Source organism: Embiotoca jacksoni, unplaced genomic scaffold (genome assembly GCF_022577435.1).
Source record: "Embiotoca jacksoni isolate LCO1_2020_lvr unplaced genomic scaffold, fEmbJac1.0.p SCAF_11, whole genome shotgun sequence".
NCBI classification, from domain to species: Eukaryota; Metazoa; Chordata; class Actinopteri; family Embiotocidae; genus Embiotoca; species Embiotoca jacksoni.
This window is the reverse complement of record NW_027185241.1, coordinates 9,302,962-9,326,675: the sequence shown is the minus strand read 5'-3', so window position 1 is coordinate 9,326,675 and position 23,714 is coordinate 9,302,962. Positions and strand designations below refer to the sequence as shown.

Sequence of the window (23,714 nt, the reverse complement as noted above, 5' to 3'; positions counted from 1 at the left end):
TGAACACTTGTAAGTCCTATTTTCAGAATGACTCTTTCCAAAGGTAATTTTTCATTTCTGTAGCGATGTGGTCTTGTTCCATTCTATTTTAATTTCAGTATGAGGTAGAGTTCACCTAATTTAAAGGCTTACTTGCACCTTTGTGCTTCTGAATTCATACGAGACACCAAGCGTGACAGTAGTTTGGCCGCTCTAAACTCACAAAATGATCCCCTCAAATACGGTGCCAGATAGCAGAAATCCAGAGCTATGGGAGGGAAACTGAAACAAGAAGTGCTGCATGTGTCTGTTGTAACAGCAGGACAACAGTTACCTTCGTGACAGGCAGCTCCTTGGATTTGGACTCAAACAGCTGCTCCAGCTTGGATGTGTCCAGTTTAATTGGCTCCAGTTTGGACCACAGGGACGCCTTACAGAATTTATGGCTCTTACACTGCCAGTCCACAGGACGCACCTCATTCCAGAAGAGACGGATGGTCTTCTTCTTCTTCTGGAAGAGAGGCACTTCCCCTCGACTCAGCTGAGGGGAGGGTGGAGGAATAGGGGCCATGAAAGGTGGGGGTGGGGGCATCATTTTGCCAAGAATGGGAGGAGGTGGGGGACAGCCAAACAGCGGAGGAGGTGGTGGCAGGGCAGCGCTGCACGGTGCAGGGGGAAGTGGTGGGATCAGGTCACCTGACCGCGTCACATTGTCCGTATCTAAAATGTCCAAGTCATCCTCATCCCTCAGGTCCGTGAAGTCCATTTCTTTGATCCGCAGCTCCCTGGGTGTGGCCATCAGCTGATCCCAGATGTGGTCTGACTCTTTCTTCTGAGGTAAAGCTGATGAGGCAGGGGTTGATGATCTGTCAGTCTGCTGCTGCTCTTTTGAGGTCTCCACGTCAGGTGGAGACGTTAGGCCTTTGACCAAATCTCCAAACTTCTCCGCCACTGCTCGGACACTGCCCTGGTTGTCTAGGTGTCCCATCTCCACTTTCTTCATAGTTTCTTCTCTGGCCTGCCTGTGAGCCTCCAGTGTGGAGATCCTGCTGGCCAAACTAGCCACAGACTCATTGACCTCCGTCTCTTTCTCACACTTACATGTTTCCTTCTCAGATTCTCCTGCATTCCCATCATCCTCTGTGGTTGTCTTCTGAGCATAGAGCATGTCCAGCATGAAACGCTTGCTGTTGAGAATTTTGTTGCACTGGTCAGTCACATCTGCCTCTTTAATACACTGGGTCCATTGGCCTGTTGATATGGAAACAATTCTGACAATGAGAGAAATATACATAGTTGATTATCAAAGAAAGCAAATGAAATTAGCTTGCACCTGCTTCAATGTCACCGTTGAGTTTCTCCTCCCGCTCCTCTCTCTCCTCCCTCTCCAGAGTGCTACTTGTAGAGGAGATGCTGGATGCAGAGCAGTTGTCCTTTTCATTCACTTCCTCGTTCTGTCTCTCCTTCTCACTCAACAACACACTGTCTTCTGCATCCCTCTCTGTTGGCTGCTCCTTCTCACACTCCTCCTCTAACCCCACCTCGACGTCTGTCTCTCCCACTTCAGCTGCATCACCTGCCGCTGCCTCTTCTACTGCTACCTCACTCTCACACCGTCTCTGTTCCTGAACCTCCTCCTGCTCCTGCGTCTCTTCTTTCTCCATGCCTGACTGTTCACCTGACGTCATCTCTGCCGCTACATCCTTTTCAGACTGGGTCTCAACATCGTCCTCTGTCTCTGCAGGGGACTCTGTCTCCGTCTGCTGTTTGTCTGGTTCGGTGGGAGGTGTGGAGGAAGGTTCTGATGCTGTTGACTCTGGTGCTGGACTTTTGGTTCTGGTCTGTGGGTCAAGGTTTGGGTCTGAAATGTGTTCCATTTCTGACAGACGAATCAAAACAATGTAGAATAAAAAAAAAGTTACTTTAAAACCTTCAGTTATATGCCTTTATAGCATTGTATTTGTTTTCAGAAAAAAAAAAATCTTTGTTTATAATTAAAAACAAATTTAAATTGCTTCCTGGCATAATTCTAATTTCACTGACATTTTCATACAGTAGAAGAACTACACAAACAAATCATGAAATACTGTTCGATAACATGACCGTAACATGATGGTGCTTTTCAACCTCAGAGAAACAATTAGTTTAATCTAGTTTAAAGTGTTTTACAAAGATTAACTACTGCAATGCTGACAGAATAAATATTATCTGATTCCACAGAAGTGCAGCTGAATCTTATTTCAGCTCACTAATCAAGCATCAGATGCCAGTGCCAGGCCCAGTGTGTGGGACAGATGCACTGACAGTAGGGTCTCTTCCAGTACTGTAAGGATGTCACGCCCAATGTCTCTAAGCACTAATGATGACTAAATGGATGGACAAACACTGCTTACCCGACATCTGAAGTGCAGTGGTGACGGTGTCTTCCTGTGAGATAATGGGTGACGGTGTGGTGCAGCGCGATGCCGAGCGGCTGGCGGGGTTCGGAGTCAAACACAAAGTGATCTCTGTCCGACCTCTTGTTGGCGCTCTCGGCCGCTCCCGCTCAAACTCCTCCGCAGCGAGCCGCTCCACAGCCTTGTACCTGCAGTGACAAAGTTCAGCTTTCATATGTCTGCACACTGTGGTTTAGATGCATGCAGATCACCGCTACATGTTAACAAACAGTTTACACTGCAGCTCAGACTTTTGATAGTTGTGGCGTAATGATATAGAAACATACATGTACAGGTATGAAAACTGATATTGTTGACTAAATGGGTATCTCCATTACTCAGATTCAGTTTTTTATGGTGGTTTTTTTTGGAATAGAGAAATATAAATAGTCCTCACTCTAACAAGCTTCCAAAGGAATTGATAAATGAAAGAATTCGAGCTTTTGAAAAGATTTTGGAGATTTGAGGGCCTCATGTTACAGTGATCAAAAGTTCTGACAGAGAATAATAACAATTTACGCTCTCATTCCAGAGTAATTATGGAAAATGGAGCTATAATCCCATTACTCTCGGACACAAATGATGACAAATGATGCCCCCCTTTTGTTTAAGTTGCCAAGGTGCTGTTTAACATTTTTGGCTCGTACCTACTGATCTCACTTCACATATTCTTTGAGGTGCATGTTTAAATTCACAGAGATGAAAAAGGTGAGGGCAAGTGATTGAGTTTTGAATTATTTTGCTCACACACTCACAGTCAGAGGGAGATAACTGAACCACATGCATGCCAAAACCCAATTACACACTTGTCCTGTTAACCTTTGGGACGTCTTAATGGTAAGCAGGCCCAAAGGGGCCCTGACACCTATAATTCAGCCCGAGGCTGGGTGCACCTCTCTTTACATCTGCTGTTCATTTTGGAGAAGGATCTCAAAGCACTTACAAGCCTCCTTAGTTTTTTCCATCAATCTCCATAACTGCAGCATTATTGTGAACCCCTGAAACAAAGTGAACTCACCTCTCCTCCCTGGCTTGTCTCGCTTCTTCCCTCTTGTCCACATAATCTCGACTGAGACAGAAAAAAAGAAACCAAGACAGACGAGCATTATTAAAAGACAATTTAGGAACCTGTATTCATGATATGTACAAATTAAGATTTTATTTTAAATCTGATATTTGCTAAACTGTAAACTATATGGTATGGTTAGCACAGATATCGTAAAAAGAGCATGAGCTCTTGACACATGAGCAGAACATTTTCTTTTTCAGAGTCCTCCTGCCACAATTCAGTGTATCTAATGTTGCTCATAAAGAAAGCCCAGCTTTTCTCAGACACATGGGAGATTTGTGAACATCTCTACTGAGGCAGGATTAGAGCCACCTGTTTATAAAAAATACACAAGCCGACATGTCTCTATTGGCTGTCTCTGGTACAAAGTAAATACATTACACAGTACTTCCTCTATTATATGAAGTTACAGTCTGACTGGTGAGGGGAGACTAACTTGAAGCGGTTCCTCTCCTCTCTTTCAATTCTCTGCAGACGCTCCTCCCTTTCCAGGCGTCTCCTCTCTCTCTCCGCTGCCAGAGACTCCTGATGTTGTCTGTACGATGAAGTTAGCAAGCCCCCTAAAGCAGGTCTTTAAGCCAAAGATAAACAAACAGGGATTTCTTTACAGTTCGATTTAGATAATTGTGTATTTGTTAAAAGAGCTTTACAGAGTTGATTTCAATAATATAATCATAGCCAAGATGCTCTGCATTATTTGTGAGGAAGTTGGTGTGTGAACCTGTCAGATTTGGGTTCTGGTGTGGAGGTTGTTGAACTGGTGAAGCGATGGATGGGTGATGGAGGAGTCTGGTGCTTGCCGGGGTAAGGAGTGCCAGTGGCACTGATTCTGGAAAAAAAAAGAAAAGAGAAAAATAAATGATTTATTTTCTTTCTATACATTTTTCCACTGAAGGACTGGAAGACAGAGATGGATGGACATCACATTAAGAATCTGTGATGTGACACAATCAGTGGTGAAAAGTGACTCAATTTTGAGGTACTTTGAGTATTTAGATTTGAGAATTTTTTATACTTCCACTCAATGACATTTCAGACAGAAATATTGTACTTTCTGCTACACTACATTCATCCCACAGCTTTAGTTATTTTTCATATGAATATTTTTTACAATGGATAATATAACAACCTTTAAAGTACAATACATCGGAAAGATTAAACCAGTAGCTTCCAACCTTTTTGTCTTCTGATGTCTTACAAAATCAGTATGTAGTTGAGGTCACATTTTAGATATCCGAGTTGTTAACAGCTTCACTAAATTGTAATTTTTCCCTCACTCTACACTCAAATGATCTAATATCTCACCAAAAATCAAAGATTAGATAAAAAGTCCCAAAACTAAAAACACTAGTTTGACCAAACTTTTACTTAAATACTTTAACTACATTTTGCTGCTAATACTTCAGTATGTTCTCAAGTAGGACTTTTACTTGTAAGTAAAGAGGAGTATTTTTACATTTATTGATAGTTTTTACATAAGTAAAGTATGTGAATACTTCTTTAACCACTGGACACAACGTGACTTATCATACTACTGGATAGCTTAGACTGAGATATGACTGTGTTGAATAAAAGAATGGTGCTCTTAAGGGCTGCTCCCCAGGCCTTCGAACAGCTTTCCAGTGAGGAAATCCATGCGATCAAACGCCAGTGCATTGCTCATCCATGTCTGTGCATTAGAGCAGTCGTTCATAAATTAATTTTTTCACCTGACAATTTTTTTTGAAGAGTCCTTATAATTTATGAATGAGACAACATATTGTGCGCACTTTTTTCTTGAACACTTACACCTCAATAATTTTGATAGATGGCAGAATAAGTCACTGAAAACATTGTATAGTGTTCAACTATAAGTGTAATACTAACGTTAAACCACAGAACTTTTAGACTCCATTATGCGTTTAAAGTCGTGACACCTCAGCACCAACATACATCTCGTCCCTGGACATTTGTTAGAGTTCACCTTTTGACCGCTGGTCTTACCTGTCAGCCCAGCAGGGCTTTCTAGCTGTATAAGATGTAGGAGATGTAGTATCTGTCAGACTGAAGATGGAAGTGAGAAAAACAGTCAGGTCAGACACTCCAAAGATAAAATGATAAAGTGTTAGTCACAGAGACAGGATAGTGAGACAGTCGGAGGAAGGACGGCTGCAAGACCACAAGACAACAGAGCAGACAGGGCAAGACAATATCTCTGCGTCTGATAATTCACTACTGTTTATAAGCTTTTACTGAATCATTTTTACTATGTAGTGCAGTTAAAACAGGGAATCACTTCTGCTCAGATAGCATCAGGGATACATGCTGAGGAACTGCTTTACCACTTCAGATTTAGTTACTTATCCTGTTTCTATTTGCTACAGATCTCTGCAGAAACATCAACCACTAAGAGACAGTGACTGTGACTTATGCTAATACTTTGAATTCCTTACTGCTTTGACTTAATTTATTGACTTGTCTTGGATTAACTGTGGTGTAGAGCTACAATAAAAGACAGATGAGCAGTAAATGTCTCAAAATAATTATTTCCAGCAACCGAGAAAAGGAAGTAATAATGATGGAAATGGCTTTACTTTTTCTTGCACAGTAGGTCTTCAGAGATGCAACATAAATCACATCAGGTGGGAAATAAAGGAATTTCTGGCCACTGTGATCAAGAAAACATTTTTAAAGGAGGAAGAAAGTAGTGAAGAACTGAGGTAAAATATGTCCAACGTTAATAACCTCATGGGACTCAATTTGGAAGAATGAAATTTAAACGAAAAATAGAAAAGATGATCAAACATTAGCATTACTATTTGTGTTTTCCCTCATCTAAAGCCTCATGAAGGTAGAGTGAGCTACATAAAGACACAGACACCAGTGATAGAGAGAATGGTGTTTCGACATTGAGAAGTGTAATGGTCTGGCGTTACATAAGTAGGTGACCTGAAGCACCTGCCTTCGATCTGTGGTGCTTCATTGGCCCCCAAAAACACACCTGGCTGTGGTTCAAGTCAGGGGGTGAAGGGAGAGGAAAGTGGGGTGAGGTTGGGGTACATTGACACTCAGGGTGTACAGAGACTGACACTCTACTTAGAGTAACAGGGAAGACACAGTCAGGTTGCCGGGAGGAACACACCAAGGACTAAAGGTCCTCTTTTTAGGTGCGACGGACACAGGAGAAGATGCCCTGGTCTTGACGCTGAGATACTCTCTCTGCCCTTCAAGGTCACTGGCTTTAGGGAGGATGTTGGCCATACACTTTAAGTTCAAACACATGTTAGGAGTGTCTGCTACAGCTGGAACCACACTAGGATGACAAAATACAAGAGAGTCGGAGTCCAAAGAGAATAAAGATCACACTTTAAAATGGAAGAGACAACTAGTGAGATACTGGAGGAGAATGGGGAAACTATCACGCTTGGGAAACCAATTGGCCTAAAATACCTGTGAGCGCCCTGTCTAGAGGACTCAGTGACTGGATGACTTTCATCATCTGCCTCTTCCTTGTCCTCCTCATCCTCCTCCTCCTCCCCTTCCTCGTCTTCTTCCTCTTCCTCTTCTCTGTGCCGAGAGGAGGGGCCGAGGGTTGAAAGGAGGAAAGGGAGGATGTAGGCAGGTGAGAGGGAAGAGAAATGGGACAGAGACAGCATGAAACCACACGGCAGAGGATGGCCCAGGAGAGACAGCACACAGAGATGACAAACAATAAAGACATGCTTGTTAAAAAAGCATTGGAAATGTTAAGAGTAGAAGAGAGACAAGTGTTGAAAAACGTCCGAGAAGGTTAGAGGGTTTTGACAATACAAAAACATTAGAAATAGATATGCAGACATGCACCAGTTGTAATACCATTAATATAAAAATAACAGATTAAAATCAAATATCGCTCCATCATTTTAATTGAGAAGAATATTTAATTCAGTAACCAGTGTGAGGGCTGTAGCAGATATCTTGTGTGGTTAAACTGATAGTCTGGGATCGTCGTACATAAATCTATGGCCACTTTGCTATTTGGATCCCTTTCGGTTGTCTGGATTTCATTAACAATATGGAAAATTGTGATCTTCAAAGGCGGCTTGAATTTCCTGTGGTGGGCTGGAAAGAAGCTCGTCTGGTATCATATGACCCTGCTGGATTGAATTTAGGTAAACCTGAAAATGTGAGTGCTACCAGGAATATTAGTAAGTATGCTACTTAAAGAAAGGTTGTTATTAATGAGGGGCGACTGGATTATGTGGCAGAGTAATCAACTGTGATTTTAAAGACAAAAAGCATGGCGAGATATTATTTCCAGTTTAAAATTCAAGCCTGGTTTTTGTCTCCTGATGTATGAACTATAATAAAAGAGGACTAAAAGATAAAAGAACTGTCTAAGACATCACCCAAGCTACTGTATAATTAAACGAGACTGCAATTTGCTTATCGCCTGAGTCTCCAGTTGTTGTCTCTCTGAGTTTCTCACAAAGGTTTGTTCTGTATTATAAACATGTGGCACTGTGGAGTGTAAGATCAATGCACTCTCAATGAAGGAAGTTTGACTTGAGACAGAGAGCAGATAGCTCATATCATGTGTTTGCAGAAGCTTCCTATTTCCACCAGTGGCAAGAGAAAGTCTCTGACAGTGGGAAAATTAATTTAAATGTCACTTTGCAGCAGCAGTCTCCCCCTTTGCCATTCTTTAAATTACTATATAATTAAATTTTCTGCTTTGGCTCTGGATAGAGTAGATGCATCTCTCCAAGACTGAAATATAATACACACTTGCAGCCAGTCTGTTTCCTGTGAAACGGAGTAAAACTCCTTGGACCCAGAAATAATTTGTGATTCCGTTTTACTTGCAGATATCTCTCAGGCTTTAAAATATAAGAGATCAAAACAAACCCTGCTGGCTGAACCTTTTAAAACCAGATCGAGTTCAAGATAAAGTTTCTTTTCTTCTCTTGAATTTCTTCTTTTCTCCATTCCTCCTCATCTCACCTCTCACTGATGTCTTCAACCCGTTGGCCACCGAAGGGCAGGAACCTGCTGGCATGAGTGTGAGGGCTGCTGGGTGATGCTGGGGCAGAAGCATGGCCCCTGCTGTTCTGAAGCGAATGTCTGCGGCTGCGTCTTCTCTCCAGACCTCGCCTCTCATTGGTGCCACCAACGCTAGCACGTCGGCGGTCCTTTCGGCCACTTGGGGGCAACTGGGCTTCATCGTCACCATCCTCATGGCGCAGAGTCATCTGGGTCAAAGAGGCATCAACAGACTCATTGAGTAAATAAACTCCAATGTGAGCAGCATGTTTTTCAGAAACAGCAGTCTTGATTAACACAACATTTCTGGCTGCTGTTGGAATTATACTCTTTTATATGACACCAAATGTTGTTATGGTTGTTGAGTTATGTTTGTCTTATAGTCTTCCTCACCTCGTAGATGTTGAACTGTTCTACAAGGTCAATGTCAGTGCCTTTCCTGCTCAGGTGTCTCTGGGCCACGGCTTCGATGCCCTGTTCCTCCAGACCGTCCACCATGTCATAGTAGGAGTCCTGGTCTGGGAGGCCTGCCAGAGTCTGAGACACAAACAAACACATTTAATAAAAAAATAAAATAAAACAACAACAACACATGATTATAGGATTATTCTGCCTTGTCTCTGTTCTATTGAAAATTTTTGTGAGAGAAAGAAAACCGAAACAATAAACTGGATTTTATCTGGGAGAAAGAAAGAGTGTAAAAACACCTTTGATCTGCTACCTAAATCAATTAATAGTATTGAAACACCTTTCATTGTCTGCAATTAAATCTAATTTCCCATTTTCCACCACAAAAATGGCTAATTGAGGAATTCCTTAGTTCCCATATTGCATAAACATATTTCCACATCTTTTTTGATTATAAAGCAGGTCTACGTGCAATATTAATATTGTAAAAGTGTCATAATGCTCAGTTCACAAAGAAAGGCACACAGCCGTTATTCCGCAGTTTTGATGTTTGGATTTCCATAAGTTTGGGATGTCAAAAAGTCATGCTAATGTCACATGTCCACTCTCAGCACGGCCCACTGTCCAGCCTTGACAGGTTGGACAGGAACATGAGGAAAGAAACATGGAGTGGCTATTGTGCCACGGAGATAACAAACTACAGAACCAAGAAAAAGACCTGTGGTCGGCCTGGGCATGCATCACTTCGAAATAAGTCAGTCAATCAAAGGAGAAAGTCATTGATATTAATGCATCTTAAAGACAGACATAAACCGCTTATTCTTGGTAGAGCTCCGCAGAGAAGTTTAAGACGGGAGATGTCAAACAATTTAGAGATGGATTTTGGTACTTTAAACCACACAAATATCTTCTAATGGACATCAAGTCTGCCAATAAAACACTTTCCTTTAAGAGTCTTGTTGCTGTTGTAAATTGCTACAATCACATCTTCACTATTGGTGAGTCATTACAATTTCATGGAAGTAACACTTTATCACAAAAGCAATCACACTATACAGATTAAATCTGCACCTGATTCAATCTAACTGAGAAAGTAGTCTAATGGGTCTGATCACATTCCGGGAACAATGCTGCTGTACTGAGAGCATTTCCATCTCACATTAACAGACTTTGATTCTTATGTAGAGAAGTTATTCAGATGCTGATAACACTTTGAGACAATGTATAAATGAGGGTTCTCTAAAAATAGCAGATCGGAAAGAAAACAACTGAGGGAAAAACACGATACAGGGAAAGTATGTATGCTATATTGCCAGTGGATGCAGCAACAACATGGAAATAATGTACTGACCTTATTGACAAGCGTCATTGCGAACACCAGCAGCTCTGTATCCACTCCATCCTTCTCATCCAGGATCTCCATGACATTCGACCACAGTTTTGTACCTGCATCACCAAAAGATATTGAACATATTGTACGAAACAAGACAATCTCTACACAAAAACAGCTACATATGGGTGCCTACATTTCAATGCTTACACAGACCCGGAACGACAAAATTTCAACTAATCCATCTGGTCATCTTACAGCAAAAAAGCTGGTTCAGCTCTACCACTGTGCAGGAAGAAAAAAACACAAACTGCTATGTCATCTCATGGCTCCAGTAGGAGATTTACAGTCATAGAAGTCTTCCTCAAGAAGAGTGTCAGCGGAAAAACAGAGCAGGGGTGACCTGATCTCCGATAAGAAAGGAGCACCGTGGCGCCTCAGCCATGAGGTCAAGTCCACCTCCTTCTCATCAGGAGACTGGGGATCATGTTTAGTCTTCTTACGCAACAGCAGAAGTGATGGGATAAGACATAGCTGAGACAGAGGGATACCTGACCCCTCCACACGGATGACCAACCCCCTGCCGTACGCCACAGTACAATGTTGAGCTTTTAGTGTGGCAGGTAACCGAACCCCCTGCAGGCAGGATGTATGGCCTTTCTCAATAAGCCTTGTTCTACATGCGGCTATGGAGCAGCTCAGGACAACTGCACCTGACTACTCTTTCTATATTGTACTGTTCAGGTTCCATCTAACAGCAGACAATTAAAACCAATATGATGACAAATACCGGAGGGACTCCATACAGACACACACCACCGAGGATTCTGTGACAGCACATACTGTGATTTTACAGGGATATGAAGACAGTTCCCAATTGGCTTTAAGCCTGACATTCACATAAAACGTTCTCACTGAATTAACAAAGTGTGTCACTTAGACAATGTGCCAATATGAAAGTACGTCAGCTGATTACAATATTAGTTTCAGTCTGCAAATATCAACATCCAAAAATCACTAGCCCGGACTCTTACTTCTTTTGGTATCCACAACGTTCACAGCCTTTATGAGCAGGGCAGCATTACATTCGGTGTACTCGACAAACACCAGCAGCAGCTTCAGTGACGTCTTCACCACCAGACGAAACTACACAAAGAAGAAAATACAGTTAAAACAGAAACAACAAAGCAGCACCGACCCTATATCACAATTCATCTGTGAACTTCATGTTGTTTTAACAACCATGGACGAGAGCAAAATAAGCATGTGCGAGTCCTTTTAATTCTAAATGGTTAACGACATCACATTGTAACAGCTTTTTCCTGTATGAAGAGTCTTGAGAGGATTGATAAGGGTGCTGTGTGACACTGACAGCTCATTGGAACATACTGTACAACAGTCAGGCAGGCAGTACACAAACACCATCAAGATGTAAATTGTATAAATATTACAATAAATAAAAAAAAATATAAGTTTAAAAAAGTTTACACCACAAAATATGGAGAAACTGGTCGAGATAGGTATAATATTAATGAATGAAAAATAAACACAATGTCAGGAGTGGTGAAATAATCAAAGTTAATTAATCACTTGTTAAAATCTACCACATCAGTAGAATAATTGGACAGGCAACAGCCCAATGGTCCTGATGAAAATATCTGTTAACAATGGAAATTTGCCATACAAAATGATTTGGATGACAGGGTTTTGATTAAAAAAAACAAGGCAGTTGACAAATATTACATCAGTATTCACACAGGAAGGCAGTAAAGTAATTTGTTAGAACATACAACAGTGGAGGTACAGGAAGTGAGCCAGTGTAGTTCCCTCATCTCCTGCACTTGAAGCGATCTGGCCACTAGAGGGCTGAGGTGACCACAATGATATGAGGGTTGCTTCCATGTGGACAAAGCAGTCCACGACTTTATCCGTTTTGTCGGTTCCCAGATGGGATTGCTGAGCTGATTTTGCAGTCTATTAACTGCGTGTAGATTTTGTAAACAAAATAAAACAATTCATGCGCACATTCTTTACCTTGGATCCGACCAGGGTGTAAAGCCACTGGACCGTTTCATTGTGAGATATGAGGCCGTTCATCCCATCCACATACAGCATTATTTGACCAAGAGCTGGAGAGACAGGAAAAAAAAGAGAGAAAAACAATTCATCATATTTGTGTTGCTCAACACAAAAAGGTATGGGCTTGCTCTGGATGTTTTTGTATGTCCTTTGAAACCTAAGAATCTCAGAGGAATCCTTACTATGAAAGCAGGTGAGACTTAAGTTTCACTGTGGATATAAGATTAAGGGATAACATACGGTATTCATGAGAAACCAGCAGGTACTGTCGGACAAACATATAGTTTGGTCTGTCTCTTTGTGGAATGACTGAAATATCTCCTTTTACAGCTTTATTAAGAGACTTCAGCCCACACTACAATACATGACAGGGCAGGATGGACTGGACCAAAAATGTTAACTATAAAAATGAGAAAATGTTGTTGTAGTCACACACACATAAAGAAACCCTCCCCCCTTCCTCACAAATGCACTTAGTCATTCTACTGTTCGTGAAAGAAGACAAGACAATGATATTTCTCTGCCCATAGTGGTTAAATCAAACTGGGCACACACATACACACACTGCAGCTGCTGTGGTGATAAACTATTCAAAATCACAACAATTAGGTGGAAAAAGAAACCTTCACTTGTCGACTCATGTCTCAAGCCAGTGGGCACAACTGGGGAGGGGGGGGGGTATCTGGGCAAAGTGCTTCACTGGATGCTGACATGACTTCTGTCTGTAACAGGACACATAAATAAGAACATAATAATAGCCAAGGGATCTCAATGGGGGGCAGTAAAAGTGTAGGGCTTCTGTTGAAGAAGGAGATGGGGGAAGGGAGACACACAGCGCTGGACAGGAGTGGAGCAGACAAAAGCACCATTTAAATATGTAGTCTTTTCGCAGGGGCAGTCCACACACAGGGAGTCGATGCTTTCATACAGACGACCACAACAAGATGAGCTCGGTTTGAACCCACAGCAACTTAAGATGATACATTAGCTGACACACGGGAAAAAAAACTGAAGAGCTTGTGAACACATTGAAAGTGGAAAATTTTTGGTGGGCCAGCTCGACTATTTCTTGGCAGAAGTTCGTTTTTGGGGGGGTAATACATGTGAGGATTTTAGCACTAAGTCATGACATTCCTGTTTTTCTCAAACATGATCAAGTTCAGAGAGTGCTTCAAAACTGTCAAATCGAGAAAATAAAAGAGTTCGATCACAACAATAAACAGACTTATTGATCAGACCTATTGCAAGCTTCATAATAAAGTTCAATCTAATGTCTTCATGCTGTATTAAAAAAAGTTTCTGACGACATGTCACGATGCGAGCCTACAGTTTCTTGTCATGTTTTTCCTCTCCTCTTCTCTAGAGGTGCATGAAAATTGTAAATATGCTGTAGATAAGCCAAAATTCCCAGGTGCAGCAGCTGTGTGTACATGATGCGTGTCAGTGGACGCATGAGTGTGTGTGTGTGTGTGTGTGTGTGTGTGTGTGTGTGTGTGTGTGTGTGTGTGTGTACGTGTGTGCGTGCTGACGGCCCGCAGCAGCAGCAGCAACAGCGACAGCAACAGTTCATCTTTTATCAATCAGGGTTAATTACTCACAACATGTCAGGCCAAAGCATTCCTAAAGGTCCTCTTCTGCTTGCGAGCTCTGAGCCATGTGTCACAACAACCAGCAGGGTGGACAACATGGTGCACTAAAGCAGACCACAACAGAATGTGTTTATGAAAACATGATTAACTCCCTCAGTCAATGTGGGCCAGAGTGCCACCCATCTGTAAGTACCCCGCTTTGTATGGGACAGCTGCAGACAGATGAGTGACAGCAGTAATGACATAATGTTAAGCTGGTTTACTGACACCATAATGGATTCCTAACGAATACTGTTTGTGAAGAAGTGCAACTAGCATGGCTAAAATAATGGTTCATGGTAATTCCTTACACAAACAGCAGCAACTTTTGCTTGATGAGTTATGATCTACATGCTTCTTTTCAAACTTGTGGCTGACCTGCAATCTCATCACTGCACAGACTTTTATCTCGTGTGTGCACCTGTGTGCAGTATCGGCCCGGTGAAATTCGGTTTTAAGGAATGTCCATTGAAAACGGGGGTTAGAAAAAATAGGTGTCCTTAATGAGGCTTTTAAAAGTGTCATCACACAACATGAATGTTCAGCTGCTGACAGATGAGATGTTATCGTCAACCACAAAATGAAAGGACTTTTAGATCACTTTGACATGTTATCATAAGACATTATTTAAAATTCTACAGACAGGTTTTGGGTGGCTTTCTTCCTAAGACATGCGGCCAAGTAAAATAAAATCAGAATGCATGTCTATATCATATGTGAATTTAATACAGTGGGCAGTTAAGATACAGAAATAACGTGATATTTAAGCTGTTATAAACCATGCCAGAAACCACAAACTCATCACTTTTTTTCTCACATTCATTAAAAAAAATTGCTGCTTCATGAAATTACACATTTGCCAGTGGCCACTTATGTACAATTCAATTTAAATGACCAGAAACCACAAGGAATGCAGTTACCCTGTGAACAGCTAAAATGATACTGCAAGTGTTTAAAAAAAAAAAAATTACCTTTCATTATTGGAAACTGAAACCTTCAGTCTGGTCACCTAACAACAACAAACATCTAAAACATCTCATCTCTTCTCTAAAAACAATCACATTTGAGAACTGATTTACACACACTTTTATTAAGATAGTCATGAAACCTGAAAAGTAAGTTACCTGTGTGTTCAAATAATTAAACTGTGGTACACTTTCCCTGTGCTTTACCTTTGTAGATAACAGAGACTGTGCGTCCAGGACCCAGGGGTTGTTTTTAAAGACAATCAGTCATCAATAACTTTGGCAGTGGGTTAACAAGAGGACCATGTGAGTCTGTATCAGACTCCCTTCACTTCAAGCACTGACCTGGGAGAAAGAAATGTGGGCCTCTATTTATAATAATCATGAGCAGCTTTACAATACCTCACACAAAGCACAACAGTAACATTGCAAAGTCCTTTTGCATGTATGTCACGTAATAAGATGCTGGCAGACAATGAGCTGCCTTCAAAGCACAGTGATTAGAATTTAGATGGAAGCCATTGTGGTAAAGGATGGCCAAGGAGGGAAGATTGAGCATAAAAGAAACTTAGAAGTGTTCAATGAGCAGTCTGGCATCTGCACAGTGCCCTCACACTCAATTTCCTTCAATAGATAAACATGCATTTGTCTTAAAAGTAAATAGAACATTTGAATGATAGGAAGCTGCAGGAGTGGACCGCAGACTGACGACCGGAGGAGCCAGACCCCTGTTCCTGTGTCTGAACCAGAATTCTGAGAGAAGTACAAACTTAAACAACTAAGGTCTGGTGGAAGTGTTTCTTCAGGGCCTCTCCCTCTCATAAACCGCAGCAATTATCTTCCACAGCCCCAGGAATGTGCAGGAAGGGCTGCTCCGTGACCACTGCCGAGGTGAGAAGCCCACAGAGGTCTGAGAGGCAGCACAACACAAGCCAGCTGACTCGGACGTAAAAAAAAAAAAAAAGACAACCTTATCTATAAAGATGCCAGAAATCAACTAAAAAGCTTTCCCTTTTAAAAAAAAAAAAAACCCTGTCCACTCCCCTCCTACTTACCACACTGCCCCCTTTGGTTTCATTTACATTTCGGAATGTATCTAAACTGGGTCAGCCAAACTGTCTGTCAGCATGCAACATTTATTTTACCAGGACTTTGTGTTAGGGGCCAAATCTCCATCCCATACAGTGCAACTCAGAGCCTCTTATCTTATATGCTCTGCATTAGCCAGATGTTGCACTCACAGTTGTGAAGTGTGCCTCCCCGTACCTCATGAGCCGGGTGTGCTTTACTGCAAGGTCTGACGGAAACGTTTTTACATAGATTCTTGCTATATTGTGTCACTATATTTATAGTAAATCATTACAATTTCAAATAGTTTTAGTGCTAATGGTGGTTTCTGGGAAAATACAGGCAGTGACACAGATCAGTACTCAATAGTGACCTATAAATTTACCATTTTCCATATTCTCAGTATATGGTCGCGAAAATCATGAACAAAATGAAAGTCCCTCTCTAGGAGCCAGTGTTTAGTTTGTCCCTTTTGGGATGCTGCAGAAACATGGTAGTGCAACATGGCAGCCTCTGTGGAAGGGGACCTGCACCATATGTCAATATAAAGGGGCAATTATGCAAAAAAGAAGACATAACTCTGAATATCATATTCTATTTCTGCCAACAGATCCTCATAAACCCCACAGGCTGAATTTTTAAGAAATATTTTTTATCATACTAGAGTAAACTTCTATGGGCCAACCTAAAACATTGACATCATGTTAAATACACAGCAGATCCTGCCCACATCCTTCCACTCAGAAAAATAAATAATTAAAGCAGTGGATCACATGAGCGCAAGGAAAAACTCTCAGTTTCTCTCTGCTCTGCGAAGCTTTATAGGATCTTTTTCCTCTTTATGGCTTGCAACTTCCTGGTTTTGACCCTCACCAGCAGTGTTTTCATCCAAAGGTAGCTGTTTTGCTGTAGCTGCAATACTGTATTAACTACAAACCCAGTTTATTCTAACTGCCCTGCACAAAAGAATATAGCTATTTGCTTTTGGTGGAAAAACATAACTACAAGGTGAGTGAAAATTGGACATACACTCCATGCTATTGCTTCTCCGAATGTGTTAAGTAGGCAACGAGTTTGTTCACATGATGACCAACGAGACTTTAGAGGGCGAAAATATGGAAGTGTTTGTTTCCGTTGCCTGAAGTGGTTAAGAAATGAGTTATTGCAGGTTTAAATAGGGGTCAGAGTCGAACGCAAGAAGTGCTATGAGTTCAATCAACCCCTCTCCTCCAACTGTGTCATGCTGCTAACGTGATTAAAAAAATTGTCTTTACAAAATATTATTTTGCAGAATTTACTTAAGAAGAAAATGTATTTAAACATCATGTTAAAAGTGGATTTTCTTTTGCTACTCATTTCTTATTGCTGCATCCATGCATCTAGCTAGGTTCTGATTTAGAGTCCGTCTAGCATAAAAAGACACATTTATTACTCAGCTCGTATATGGACTGGATTGAGGCACGTTCACGGGTTACATTGTATTTGTTAGTCAGCTAATCACCGAGACCATTAGAGTCAGACAAAGCGCCTCTGCCAGACCGATTCCAGTCACTGAGCCGACTGCCAGACTTACATTAAGCCCCATACGGTTAAAAAAAACAGTTGGATGCTTCCATTTTCAGACCTGTATACATGTCTGCCAGCATTTGACACAATTTACTGTGGACGTAAGCCTAAACAAATTCCCCAAAGACAAACAAACAGACCTAATGGAACAATAGCATGAAGTAAGGCAGGCAGAGATTTGGCAGAGGAAGCTCTACAAGCACTGCAGACCCGATGAACTACAGCAGAGCTGAGCTGGGCAGAGCCGAGAAGACTACAACACTATAAGAGGAAGAAATATGTCCCATTAGCTAAAATGCTTTTTTCCCCCTTTGTAATTAAAAAGCTGTAAGAGCAGACGTGCTACTGTATTGAAGAAGTCTTAGAAAATGATTTTAGTACACTGAACAACTGGAAGATGTCCAACAGATGAGCTTTTTCTATCCCATCCAAGTGGGGAAGACTTTGGCACAAAGCTACTGCATGACATCCGCCCACTAGTAAAGTGAGCTGAAAGATGATCTGCGGTAAATTCTTGCTGCTCTTGAGAGAGTAGTGGTGTGATTCGCTCTGGTTCTGGCCAGTCACATGCTGAACTCCATCCCAAAAGAACAGTCAGCTTACAAAAATCACTCGTAAAACCCACTCAAATGTTGAGGATTTCAGTCTATCTGCCTGCCTGCTGCATTACTGCAAAAGATTTTTATTTTTTTTCCGAATGATAGTTTACGTATTTTAGACGTCAAGGTCAGAGATGATCAAATGAGCACTTGAGACATGAACCGAATCAAACATTCTTGTGTATATATATAAATATCTAATTGGCCTGTATACTGAATTCTGTTACAGTAAAACAGGCTCCGGGACGGGGTTTGTAATTCCGCTGCCAGTGGGTTTGCCGAGGCTAAAAACTTCTACAGATGTAGGCAGAGGAATAAGGGGAGGCAGAATATAGGTCAGGCAGGTGGGGTTGAATTGGGTTCAGATGCAAGCTGTCTGCTCATGTGAGGGCCAGAGGGTCTGACACAGAGCGGGACATATCCGGTGGGAACAGGGCTCGAAGTTTAACCAAAAACATGACGACAGATTGTGTTTGTGTCGGTACAGGATATCAAAATGAAAGGTAGTGTTAGGTACAGCATGAAACAGTCCATGGAGCGTACTTTAGTCCGGCACTGAGTACGTCAGTCAGTTTAAAAGCTGGATAGAATGGATAAAAGAATTCATAGTGAGGCTGAAAGCAAAAACAAAATGTTACCAGTGGAGCACCGAGAGTTGGGAGGTTGTGGGCTGAAACCATGCGTAACACTAATTTTCTAACTTTCATCTGACCAAATGAAGTTATTCCTGACATCCCAAAAGAGAAAAGTGTCAGACAGCTACAAAAGTTGTATTATGTCCAAAAATAACATAGGCTTTCTCAAGAAGACAAATCTTTGTAATCAATGAAAATAGTTTATTGGATTTTTTTTTTGGCGGGGTGTTGGTGTTTGGTTTGGGGGTTAACTTCTATTTTTATACAATATGGAGGTAAACAAAACAAAAAAACAAACATAAAACTCTCAGTTTAGTGACATTTAGATCGTAACCTGCAAAATAAAATGTTCGTGTATTAGCATCCACGACACCACAAAGTGTGGCCATCATGCATGTGTGTGTGTGAGTAAGTGTATTTTAGATGAAAAGAGGGGCAGCAGGAGCCATGGCTGCTTCAAAAAGTTGCAGGAGTTTGGGTGGAAAACATGCACGTGTTCCCATGGGATCTCATTACAAACCAGGAGTTCATGTTTCTATTGCTACGACACGGGCATTCCTGGATTTCTCCTGCTCGCTCCCAAACACAGCGCTCGTCCACATATGTGTGTCAGCACTTCCTGTGTTTCTCGCTCTAATTTCCTTCATCCTAGTGGAATGAACCAAGTATTAACTTATCTTATTCTCAACATCATTCTTGCCTGATCACAAAAACAAGAAGAGGATAGAGGATTACATCTATAATAACCAGCATATAGTATGTATATATATATATATATATATATATATATATATATATATTGATATGCAAAGCCACTCAGCCCAGCTCAGACAGAATGGAAATGTTGATCCAGACGACAGGCCATCGTAAAGGTTTCAACTCCAGAACAGACGACCTATAACACAGCCAGACAACACAATACACACTGTTTCCAAGAAGAGCTTCCAGCCCCGCTGTTAACTCAGCTAGAGCGTGCCTGGGTTTTCACTCAAAGCTCAGCACAATAGTCAAAACAATGATCCAGATTCTAAATTAAGAGACCTGAAATCCCGCTCTAGTATGTAATGGTACACTGGAAAAATTGCGTTATTTCAAACATCTGCGTATTAGTCAGACATTAGCTACATTAGAACACTTCTATCTATACACGCAAAGAGTCAGCCCAATCGGACAAATGTGCTTTCATCAGAACAATGATCTGTTGATTGTTATCAGGAATTGTTGACACAGTTATAAAATAATATTTTGGTGAAATGTGCTGTATCAACAAAGATTATTCCTATAGTGGCTGTGCAGGTTTTCAATCCAACCAAACACTAAAGCAACTGGTTCAACTACAAAGGAGGAGTAAATAAGTGAGGCTGGCTGCTGTTGTGTTTGTTTACTTTGAACTTGTGGATCACACACAGATGACAACCACTGCACAGGTGTGTCACTGGATGCTGTTCTGTGACATATAAAATGTAATGCCACTACACTCAGAAAGACTGTGGAGCCTAACACCAGTTTTAACAAAAGGGTCTTGTGTTTCAGGTGCACTTGTAGCTCTGTGAAAACTACTGCTGCTGCCCACTGAAGTTACTGCTGTGTGACACTAAAAGCTGGACTGAGCGCTGCATTGGGAGCAGTGTTCCAGGTCCCAGACAGTTTAAGAGGCAATGAAACACTGGAGTAGAACACATCTTCCTTCCCCACCGAGGCCCACTGAGCACCTTCCCCTCTGGAAACCAGGAAGTGGAGGTGCTTCAACTTATGGCATTATAACAGCCGTGTCATTAAAAACAGGAGATCTTAAAACGGTAGCAGCAGAGGGAGATACACAGCGGGAAGGAGAGAGGAAGAAAGGATGAGATAAAGGCATGAAATGAAATACGGGCATGACTTATTTTGTACAGTAATACTTCTCGACTGTTCACAACACAGTGCATCTGTGAGAGATATAAATTTGCGAGGCAAAGTTATAGCATGTAAGTCTATGTATCATACAGCATGAGATGAGAAACGGCCCTCTGGGTATAAAGATACTTTATATAATGTTTAAGAATGTGTTTTCAGAAGACTGCTCTGAAGGGTGTAACAAAAAAAAAAGAAAAAGGAGCCCGTTTCTCTAAATTTCCATCGATCAAAAACTAAAGCTTCACTTCCAATTTGTTTCCACTGTGGCTTAGAGATGGCAAGTGTTTAGTCAACAGCAGTGTGCAGACAGAAATGGCACAGCTTTTAAGAAGTATACGCAGAGAAAGTGCAGCTAAAAACATGGCTTATGGTGAGGAATGTCAACAGTGAACATTTCAAAGCAGAGAATAATTGCTTCAAGTTGACTGTAATTGGTTTGTCTTTAATCTGCCCTGTCCGTCTGACGCTCCCATTTTTACAGTCACCAATTAAACACGGTTGTTACTTTTGTTGGAGTCCTTATTATAAATTCTACAAATGGAACGGAGATCAGGAAAAACCTTGTCATTTGTTCTTCCAACTCATCTCCCTGTTTTGCTCATGATAATTAGTACCACAGGGATTCTTTTTCTTACCACAGAGAACAAAGTTTGAGCTTACTGCTGAAACTCCTTTGACCTTTTGCACAAGCTGCTTTTATTTCGGGGCTGCGGAGGTTTGCTGTCAGCAGCACTCGGTCCACCTATGTTATTTGGTGCTTTTTACATAAATGGAATAGAAAGTCTTGTAAGACGGAATGGCACAGAAGGTGGACAAAATAACAGAAACACCTATTCATTTCACATTGTGTACACCTGCTGCATCAGCAGTTTGGACTTTATTGTTAGTGTGGGCTTCATGACCTGTATAAAAAGCTCAATTATTAGACTTCTAATAAGGCTGAAACATACAATGTACTATGATTTACTCGTATAACTACACTACATATTAAGTCCTCAAAAGACTCAAAAATTAGGACAAAATGATACACACAGCAAGTCAATGTTAAAGATCAGACACACTGACTGAACTTTTGAATAGGTTTTTATTCAACACTAGCAGTCTTAATCACTCCTGGCTGTGTGACCTCCTGTCAGTCCTGAAAATTCCACTCTGGCTCACTGGTAATCCATAATATCCTTTCTTAATCACATGAAGAGATCTAAATCCAATAATGTCAGATATTATTTTAATAACATTTTTTTCTTTACTTTTTCCCTTTACTTAATAATCTATCTTTTTCTCTAATGATTATTGTATTTACCTCAGCTTCATTTGTCTCTTAAATACTGTTTATTGTTGACCTGGATGGGGGGTGGATGGTAAAAAAGGAAAAGTTAAAATGTGTACCTTTCATTGTTCTGTGCATGTTCCCCTTTGCATCCGTGCTCAATAAAAATAAATAATAGCACAGATCAATACGGGGAAAGCAGTGTTAATTGAATATTTATTATCTCAATTGTATTTCATTGGAATGTGCTCGCTATATTATTTTGTCATATAGCTGTGTGTTTAAAGAGACCAAAAAAAGATTAAATATTTTCACGCATGGAAAAGGCGGCATTCACATTTAACACTTTAGTTGTAGATTGAGAGCCAAAGACTTGGAGAGTACTTTAAAATGTAAAGATAAATGGTGATAAATAAAAAGAGAAAGAACATTTTACAACCCAATCGGACCTTTGCAGTTTGAGAAACAAAATTCTCAACAACAGAAACATAAATTATGAAACCTTCACTCAGATTTCGACTTCATTAACCAACGATTTATAATTTCAAGAGCTATTTTAGAAAGATTATAAACGAGCAAAGATGTTCTGTCATGAATGAAGAATGAATAACCTGAATGAGTCCTTCATTACCCTTTTGGCTCCTGTGTGTTTGCAGCTAACTGTAAAGTTTACAAGAGGACCAGATGGCATAGGCACCTCTGAAACCGTGACCTCACACCCTTCCCTCTGATGGGGTGATAAAGGCATACAAGCTTTCCCCAGGGCTGAAAAAGTGCAGGTCTCAGAGGAGTTAAGTCCAGGTCTGGAAGCCCTCCGAGCCAGGTGTGAGGGGCCATGAAAGGGGCCAGACCCCGGCCAGGCAGACCCCAAAACTACCCACATCACTGAGGGAGCACTAACGTGCCACAGACACCTCAAGGGCTTTAAGACGAGGGAATGAAAAAATGAGAAAAGAGAAGAAAAAGTGAGATGGGGTAGATTGCTAAGAAAGCTGCAGGAATATCCTTTCACAATGAGGGCAATGTTCCACAGAGCCGAGGCTGGGAACCTGTTGCTGTAAAATGCAAGCAGAATGGTGTGCACGTGCGACTGTGCCTTTGTCAACTACAAAAGACCCGTAAGATTGATTTTGATTCATGAAAGAGAGCAAGATTGTTTTGTCGGGAGGTTTTAATGCACACCAGACAGATGGGTTCAAGGCCACATTCCTCCTACTTCTACTTTTTTTTTTTTTTTTTTCTTTTTTTTACTGGGCTCAACTTGAAAGACAATACAGCAAAAAAAAAAAAAAAAAAAAAAGAAAGAAGAAAAATCACGTTAGAAGTGATCAGTGTTTGATACCAAAGCAATTACTGCTGTTGGTTCGGTCTCTGTCCCTCCCCCTCCCCCTCTTTCTGTCTGTGCACGTGTGAAAATTTCAGCCAACTAATTTACTTTCCTCTTGGGATTCCTTATGATATAGCTCCTCTTGGAAGTCATCAACAGTAAAGCAGCCAGATCTATATAGATTTCTGACCTGTGCATCTGGGTTCCAGCACATGCTCGGTTTGTGTTCTCCAACACATGGCTCACGAGGGAGGGTGATCTACTACACTCTCCATTTCCTCAGCTGGTCAGGAGAAATTAGGTCAGGAGTTGAAAAAGGTTAAAAGGGCTTTTGGGAGAGTAGTAGTTTGGTTTAGTTTCTCACAGTGATGTAGAGAGATACATGGTGGTGGTGGTGGTGGTGGTGAGGGTGGTGGGGGGCTGTAGTTTGCAGAGATGAAGAGATAAATTAGCACATGA

The 23,714-nt window shown here is 41.2% G+C and overlaps 1 protein-coding gene across 4 annotated transcripts in view; it reads right to left on the bottom strand.

Annotated features, from left to right (window-relative positions):
* fhod3b (formin homology 2 domain containing 3b) overlaps positions 1 to 23,714 on the bottom strand; it is an 85,455-nt gene that overhangs the window by 6,967 nt on the left and 54,774 nt on the right. For 2 of the 4 annotated variants that reach the window (XM_069142993.1, XM_069142994.1), the window contains exons 6-19: positions 12,257 to 12,351; positions 11,257 to 11,368; positions 10,244 to 10,338; positions 8,878 to 9,021; positions 8,446 to 8,693; positions 6,913 to 7,029; positions 6,605 to 6,775; positions 5,467 to 5,526; positions 4,205 to 4,312; positions 3,920 to 4,054; positions 3,433 to 3,483; positions 2,373 to 2,563; positions 1,313 to 1,858; positions 314 to 1,230 (exon numbers count right to left, since the gene is read on the bottom strand). In XM_069142993.1, coding sequence (XP_068999094.1) covers positions 314 to 1,230; positions 1,313 to 1,858; positions 2,373 to 2,563; positions 3,433 to 3,483; positions 3,920 to 4,054; positions 4,205 to 4,312; positions 5,467 to 5,526; positions 6,605 to 6,775; positions 6,913 to 7,029; positions 8,446 to 8,693; positions 8,878 to 9,021; positions 10,244 to 10,338; positions 11,257 to 11,368; positions 12,257 to 12,351 — 2,990 coding nt within the window. The remainder of the gene's footprint in view (positions 1 to 313; positions 1,231 to 1,312; positions 1,859 to 2,372; positions 2,564 to 3,432; positions 3,484 to 3,919; positions 4,055 to 4,204; positions 4,313 to 5,466; positions 5,527 to 6,604; positions 6,776 to 6,912; positions 7,030 to 8,445; positions 8,694 to 8,877; positions 9,022 to 10,243; positions 10,339 to 11,256; positions 11,369 to 12,256; positions 12,352 to 23,714) is intronic. The other 2 variants (XM_069142995.1, XM_069142997.1) reach the window with 2 other exon arrangements.